The sequence below is a fragment of the Solanum tuberosum genome, unplaced genomic scaffold (assembly GCF_000226075.1).
Source record: "Solanum tuberosum cultivar DM 1-3 516 R44 unplaced genomic scaffold, SolTub_3.0 scf00540, whole genome shotgun sequence".
Classification (NCBI taxonomy): Eukaryota; Viridiplantae; Streptophyta; class Magnoliopsida; order Solanales; family Solanaceae; genus Solanum; species Solanum tuberosum.
This window is the reverse complement of record NW_006239457.1, coordinates 175,530-183,789: the sequence shown is the minus strand read 5'-3', so window position 1 is coordinate 183,789 and position 8,260 is coordinate 175,530. Positions and strand designations below refer to the sequence as shown.

Genomic DNA, 8,260 nt, shown 5'->3' with positions numbered 1-8,260 from the left:
TCAAATCTAATGCAAATGACTATATGTATATGAACAATTACATGTCATGAACCTAATACTTGATTGTATGATTATGAGTATGTTCATTATGGGTGTGATTGTGATTGTGATTGTGGTTGTGCTGATTGGATCGGGTGTCACGTTCCGACACATATATTGGATCGAGTGTCACGTTCCGACACATACATTGGATCGGGTGTCATGTTCCGACACATATATTGGATATGGTATCACGTTCCGACACATACATTGGATCTGGTGTCACGTTCCAACACACTAACAGTTCGGGTGTAGGTTTCATGAGAGGACCATTGTGATTATTACATTCATGTATATTGTCGTTATATTGGGAATTGTATGTTGATGATGAAATGATATCTGATCTATGTATTATGTATATGTGCGTTTACTATGTTGTGATTGCTTGCCTATGTTTCGTTTACCGGGAAAGCCGCGTGATCCTACCAGTACACTGTGGTTTGTGTAGGGATATTGCACTTGCTCGTTCTTTGTTGAGTACATAACATCTTCAGGCGGCTACTGATAGACCTCAGCTAGGAGATCAATGATCGAGACCGGATTCAAGAGTGAGTCAGTTCTTTCAGGCTGCCATAGATTCATCCTTAGTTTAGTCCACTCTTTTCGAACTTAGACTATTCATGTTTTTAGACGTTGCTTATGTTTAATTTTGGGTTTGTACCCTTTTCTCTTAGACTTGTTGAATTTAGAGTTTTGGTAAATTGACTTTCAGGTTCTAGGGATTGTTTTCCGCAAATATTTTCGTAGTTGTTTTGTTAAACTTTCAAAAAAATTGGAAACTCAATATTCTTTAAATTTACATTTTGCAAAAAACACTTTTGATTAAAAAAAAATTACAATTAAGTAAATTTGAAAGTCTGGGCAAACAGACTATAAGAAGATTAATGGATCTTTGGTCAAATATATCATTTCACCTCTTTCTTACTCTCTTTCTTTATATTTTTTTCGTTTTGGTCAAATATTTCTATATTTATTTGTATATAACAATATCTCTAAATAACATGTTTTTTTTTTTTAATTTAATTGATAAAACACTCCAAAATGATCGTAGGACCCTAATTCCTTTACTGTCTATTGGTGGGAGCTTATTGAGTTCGATGTTGACTGTGCCTCCACCTCTTTTCCATTATTAATTATTAGGAAATTAAAAGCACATGTAACGATGAAAACAAAAACAAATAAATGTAAAAAATAGTTATGTTGATGGTGAGATCAAAATAACAAAAATATAATATATTTCTAGCTAGTGTCGGTGAAAGGCAAAATTCTTTTTATCCATTTTACACTCTTTATAAACAAATATATTTATATTTTTTAAAGTTATATTTACTAAAAATCAAACATCACTATTATTATTTTTTTGGTACAAAAACATCATTACAATAAAGTGGCAAAGTAGTACCACTGCTAATGTTAGGAGGGACGTTAATTGTAGATTACAATACTATATACTATTACTATTTGGGTTAGTATGCCTAACAAAAGAAATTCCGACTTTTTCTGCTTCTAGTTTCTCGACGACAAACAATGGCGGAATTGTTCATAACAAAAGGAGTTCAGCGATTCCAACTTTGCACCCTCTTTAGCTAAAAACATGTATATTAAAGTATGTTTTTTTGGCATAGTTATTTTTAACTGTTCTCTCTGTTGGTTTAGTAGTATAATTTTTATTTTGATCATTCCTTTTTATTTTTAAATCCAATAAATAGTGTTGTTCTAGTTGTTTGATTCCTTAGTAAACTTTTATTACAAAAGTTCAATATTTTTTTATTGTGATCAATCTAAATTATAGTAGTTAATTATTATTTTTTTAGTACTAGCAAAAAAGAGAAAGAGGCTAAGCATAAGATTTAGTTTGTTAGTTGATTTATTTTCATTTTTCGAAAAATAATTATACGGAAAAATATTTTGGATCTTGAGAAACAATGATAATACTTCAAACTATATTAGAATAAAAGGTATTAGATTCTTCATTATAATATTTAAAATTTGGATGAATTATTTTTTTTAACTTTACTTTAACAAATAAACTTTTCATCAATTATGAATAATAAACATTCTTTTCCTTGTATCCTATGCAATATTTCGAAGTTAACTGCATTCATTTATAGAGATAAGATAGTACTATCTTTTTCAATTTCAAATGTTTTTTAAAAAAAATCTATATATTTAAAAATGAAATTAAGAAAAAATTAATTTAGGACAACTAATTTTAGCCAAGTAGCAGAAAATGAATAGATATTTTAAATTTGAAAAATTTTAAAAAGTAAAAATAAGGTGATTTTAAATTTAATGAACAATAGTCTTTTGTTTGAATGTGTATCAAATATGGAATAAGACTTTCAAACCGCCATTACTTTCACTAGCCCACATCTCCATTGATAGTTTATTTATTTATTAAAAATGAAAATAGTAGTTTTCACATTTTTCTAAACATAGGCAAAGAATATCTCACAAAGAGAAATTTCTGATGGAAAAGATTTGAAGAAGAGAAAATGTACATATCTTTTTGTAACGATCCGAACCGTCGTTAATTAGGAAAAGCAAAGATTCGAGAAAATCTGGGCCACTGACCCGCCAGGGCGGGCCAGGTGCCGCTGGGGCGCCGCCGCTAGGGCAGGGTAAGTTGGCGCCAGAGCGGGATAAGCGAGGCAGAACGTAAATTATGAGAAATTCTATTTCCTCCATCTCCTTAAAATACCTAAATGAGTCGTAAAATACCCTAGAAATCTCAGAAAAGCTGCTCTAAGCTTGGGAAGGAAGGAGAAGGAGATTTCTAGCGTGGGGATGGCGAAATCTTATGAATTCTTAACTAAATTCACCGTCACGAACCCGGAAAAACTCGAACCAAAGTCAAAAACTCCGTACAACTGCTTGGCGCCCAGGTAGCTAGGTTTTTACAATTGAGTAGTTTTAAATATGTGCTTACTACGTGATATATGTAAATCAATGGTAGGGTTGTGTGTAGGCCTTCGTGCACCGAGCAAATTACATGAATAATCCTTAGGATTCAAAGTATGTGGGTTTATGCTTTGTGAGGAGGAATTGATGAGCGGTTAGAAAAACCTAGAATTGCCATCATGGATAGAATTGGGTCGAGAATGAGGACATGAAATCAAGAGTGGAACTAGATTTATGAATGTATGCTACATCTGATAATTGAAGTGACGAAATTGAGGAATTATGATGAATGGGGATTAAAACCTAATGAGAAATCCTATCGATGAACTAGGGCGGAGTATGGTCAATTATTACATATGCAATAGGGATTGAGAAGTAATTCATAGGTGATGGTTGTGATTCTATGTTATGTGATGTATGTTTGTTCTTGCTTCATTATGATACTTGTGTATGTATGAATGTTGCAATGTCGATCACACTTGTTGTAAATGAGATAGATGAATATCATTACCATGAAATCATGACTTAAATGTATGATCTTGATGATGTACTTGTGTTTGTGATTGTGGTGTGTGAATGGGATCGGATTGCCACGTTCCGGCATAACTAACTTGGATCGAATTGCCACATTCCGGCACAATATGGGATCGAATTGCCATGTTCCGACATAAACATGGGATCTGCTACCACGTTCCGGCACACTAACTTGGGATCGATTGCCACGTTCCGGCATGCTAACTGTTTAAGTTTGGGTTCCATGAGAGGACCAATGATATGATATAAAAGTGAGTTATTCGTTGTTTGTGTATATATACTTGTTGACAATATTGTATATGCTTGATATACGTTTGTGAGTAAAGTATTGTATTGGTTTGTTTATGTTGTACTTAGTGGACCCGTGTATGACGATTTATAGTGGGTTGTCGTGGGTTGTAATGGCGAGAGTAGAGATAGTGTTTGTGGAGGAAATTGCTGGATGGATTTCACCTTGGGGGGAAGGAAATTGAGTTAGTGTTAAGAAGCTTGAATCATTGTATTAAGTGATTATGGTTGGTAATGTGACGAGGAAGTAAGGGAGGACGTGTACGGTTAGTTGATATGGGTGGTGTTTGTACTTGGGAAATTTCTTATGTGTTTAGAATGGTTAAGCTATGATCAAAAATCTGGTAAGTGGGTTGATTAAAAAGGGGTTAGTAGTTAGAATGACTAGTGTGATTGGAGGTATTTCAATGAAAGGGGTGAAGGTGGAGAAGCGAGTGGTTTATTCCATGATCTTACTAGTTGGTTTCTTATGTTATGTGGTGGGCGTTGGGTTGACCGATGATGCCTACCAATACGTGTGTTTTGTACTGATACTACTCTTGCTATGTCTTTTGACATAGTCTGGATGCAGGATTGGTGACGTTTCATTAGGTGAAGACGAAGAAAATCTCCAACAGCTTCTATTCTTCCTTCTGCATGGTGGGAGCTGTGTCTTTTATTTATCTTGTCCAGTTGTTCTTTTAGTAGCTCTTGTACCTGTTTAGACTAGATCCATTGGGAGTGGTTTAAATTACCTTACAAGTTTATCTAATAGTGTGTCTAAAGGCGTTATTTATAAAATCATAGTGTCATATTTATTCATGTTTTCTTAAAATTTCCACATGTTTTTACTATTGGGATATGAGGGTTCTCCTACTTAGATGTTAGAGTGGGTGCCCGCACGACCTAGTGGATTGAGTCGTAACACTTTTATCAATCAAATAATAGCACATAATTATGTTTTTTACGACGCCAATAAAACATTAAACTCAAGATATGATCTTTTTTATTGAAAGCTGATATATTAATTATTTTTCCTACAGTACTATTTCAAATGATATGATAGAAATACCTTTTTAGAATTTATAAATGATAAGTCTATTATTTGAAAATTTAAACATGAATACTAATCTCAAGAAAACTTATGTTGATGAGACAATATTGAAGAAAATGAAGAAATGAGTTATTAGAAAATAGAAATCCACATATATTTTTTTTCGTTTTGGATTTGTATTGGACTTTGGCAACCAGACTCTTTTCTTGTTTATATATATCTAATTAATATGAAGTGTATTTATTATTTATGTATTAAATTCTAAAAATAAATATGAAGTGTATTTATTATTTATGTAGGAAAATAATGTGTTTTGCTGAAATTGGCAGAAAACACATTTTTCATTGTTTTTTATTTCTCTTTGGCATTTAAGGGTCTCCATCATTATTTATTTCCCTTTTATTAGGAGTATTATTTTTGCACTTTCTTACGCTCTTTCTTGATTTTTCCATTTCGATACAACATGCTATGGGTAGATTCAGGATTTAAGTTATATAAACGGGTTTAATATTAAAAGTTTTTAGTATTGAATTTATTATATTTTAAGTAGAGTGTATATATATCTACTATTTATTGTAATTTTGTGGGTTTTTTACATAAGTATATGTATCACATAAAAAAGTAATGGTTTTAATGAATTCGATAACGGTACTCTGCATCTTTGCTTATACAAAGACAATCTATTTCCATGTTCGTTGGACTCTAATTCCTTATTATCAGCAAAAATACATGTAATATGTCATAGTACTCCAAGAATTTTAATTAATTAAGAAGTTCAAATGTTCAATTAATAGTTCGGTTTTCAGTTATTTTAACCAATAAGAAAATGCTTATAAAACAAATACTAATAACTAACATGAAAAGAACTATATAAGTGCACTACAGAGAGAAAATTAAGTGGAAATAGAGAGAAAATGAAGAGGAATAGGGTTCTTACTTTAGATTTTGACGTTTTGTATAATGTGAAAGTTTTGAAGTCAAAATCACGATAAAATACTTTAGATTAATTTTCACAACTACATATTGTTGCCAGGGAAATCCTCATTCACTTCCATGGTGAAGGAGTGTTTCATCAAGCATGGCATCATCAGAAAGCATAAGAATAATCAATTATCATACTCAGGAGTAGCATTAACATCATTAGGATTTTGAGAATCGACAACATTACTATAAGAGGGACCCTCGATTATGTATATTATAATAATTAAAATATGCATCTTATTTATTTTATTTATTTCTTACAAAGAGTGCAAAATCCTTTGTGGATGAATAAAAGTGAACATAGGGGCTACATTACTTTGCCCAAATATAGAGAGAACAATAGAAACTTTGAATATTTATTAAAACCAAGTTTTACTCCTTGGCTCAATCTGCAGTTGCCCAAGTCATGTCATTCTCAAAGATCCAGTGACAAACCTCTATTTTCCCGGGTCCCGACCCGAGTGCAATGAAGGCTCCGTGCTTGGGTCCCCATAAAGAAGTATCCACGTGGCAAATGGCAACACCGTGATTGATATTAGCCTTTGAATTCGGGTCCAAAATATCCGCTTCATAGACCCGGACTTTAGGAACCGAATGACAGTAATACAGTAAGTAAGGGAACAAGGTCTGGTGACATGATACTGATTTTGTAACTTTTCCACCGTTGATTCCTTTGACTGCTCCTATCATGATATTCCCATTTGATCCTTTTGTATTCTCAGTCGTTCGAACCACCACATTTCGACCCAATACTGATGTTGCGAAATCAATCATATCTTCAGCTGACTTAGCACACCGTTTCGTCTCGCCGGCGCTCGGTGCTCTTTCACATTCACTGAGAGCATCGCCGATAATCTTTGCCACCTGAGAATCATTGGCGGCATGGAAGATTTTCTTCAGCTCATCAATCTTTGAGGTAGAAAAGGGTAATTTCGCAGCAATCACCCGGGGCAAAAATGACCTTTTAGGCATCTTATCCTTAATATCTGGCATAGGCATGATTGTACCACTCTTCAACATCTTCTCCCGGAAAAACTTTCCGGGCTCAACCCACCGGTTATTCACCTTTTTGCCACCGGTCAATGAAGCCGAAACTTGGGGAGTTTTCTTTCGGTAATTGGAAAATGTGGCAGTGTCTTTGACATAACCTTTGAAGTTGTTGTTAACTCCGTAAGTTTTGAAATTAATATGTGGGTCATTACCCCCTTCGCCATAGGTAGTGAATTCATCAGTACCGTTATCAAATTCATCGGTAGATTGACCATAGTTGGTGAAATTTGCTTCACCACCATTTGCGTCCTTAACATAGACGGTGAACTTGTCATCGCCAAGAGTTGATTGATCTCTGTAGTTAGTAAAAGTCTCAGATATACCATTACCTTCAACGCCATAGTTGTTGAAATTGTTTTGAGGATCATTGGCTTTGTTTCCATACTCGATGAATTTACCATTAGGACCATTCCCATCTTTGCCATAGTTTTTGAAAGATTGGACTCCACCATTTGCATCGTCTGAGTAGGATTTGAATTCTTCTTCCCCTCCCGTTCCGTGGTCGGAATAAGAAGTGAAGTGCATATTAGGGATATTAGACCCACTTGGGGCGTAATTTGTGAATTTTTGGACCGAACCAGCTCCATTGTCAGCATAGGAATTGAACCCCATATTGGCAACATTGCTATTTGGGTCGTAATTATTGAATTGGCCAGAGCCCCCTGGAGTATTTTTGCTATAGCTGTTGAAACTTTGGTCAGGTACATTGCCATCAGGGGCATAGTTGTCAAATTGATTATCATGGGGAGAATCTCTACTGTAGCGCCTGAAAGAATTCACAGGGAAATTTCCTTCATCAGAATAGTTCTTGAAGGAGTTGAATCCGACACCAGATTCTTTGGTGCCGTAATTGGTAAAGTTCTTGTCACCGTAAGAGGCAAAGTGGATATCTCCTGTGTGTTTTTCGAGACTTGGTGACAAATCTGGTGCGCACATGAGATTTGCTGAAGAGCAAAAGGATTGAAGTTGTGTGGTCAGTGCATTTTGATCAGTAACAAGTTTTGAGTAAGTTGCATATTGAGCAGCACTCAATGGAGATGCCTTGTTGAGAAGGAACCATGGCTTTGGTAAGTCATTTGACACATGTTTACTCCAGTATCTAATCAGATAACCTTTTGGCGTAAATGGGTTCCCGGATTTGTCTCCATTTCTAGCCACAACAACCTGCATTGGCACCGTACCATGAGTACATAATGTTACAATAGTTATGCCTAATTAGTTTGGGTTCGATTTTTTCTATTATGATTTTGGTCAAAACCAAATCCAAATCAAATTTTGTACCAAACCAAATGAAGATTACTTCAAGAAACAGAAACAGAGAGGAACATAAGAGTTACTTACATTGAAAGATGAAAGTGAGAACAAAAGAACAAGTAGGATGCATGAAGAAAGAAAAGTTTTGGTATGCATTGCTTTAGTGTGAAAAGAGAGAGT

General features: G+C 34.4%; 1 protein-coding gene across 1 annotated transcript; it reads right to left on the bottom strand.

Moving 5' to 3' along the window:
* Positions 1-6,013: 6,013 nt before the first annotated feature.
* On the bottom strand, positions 6,014-8,260 carry LOC102602358 (polygalacturonase non-catalytic subunit AroGP2-like). Its single transcript, XM_006365167.2, has 2 exons — positions 8,168-8,260; positions 6,014-7,990 (listed from the first exon to the last, which is right to left on the bottom strand). The coding sequence occupies exons 1-2, from the start codon at positions 8,234-8,236 to the stop codon at positions 6,161-6,163; spliced, it is 1,899 nt and encodes a 632-aa protein (XP_006365229.2). The 5' UTR covers positions 8,237-8,260; the 3' UTR covers positions 6,014-6,160.

Bases quoted from the DNA above. Each gene is read 5' to 3' on its own strand.
- LOC102602358 (XM_006365167.2), bottom strand. From the start codon at position 8,236: ATGCATACCAAAACTTTTCTTTCTTCATGCATCCTACTTGTTCTTTTG. The intron at 7,991-8,167 runs GTAAGTAACTCT...GTGCCAATGCAG, and splicing joins TCTCACTTTCATCTTTCAAT to GTTGTTGTGGCTAGAAATGG.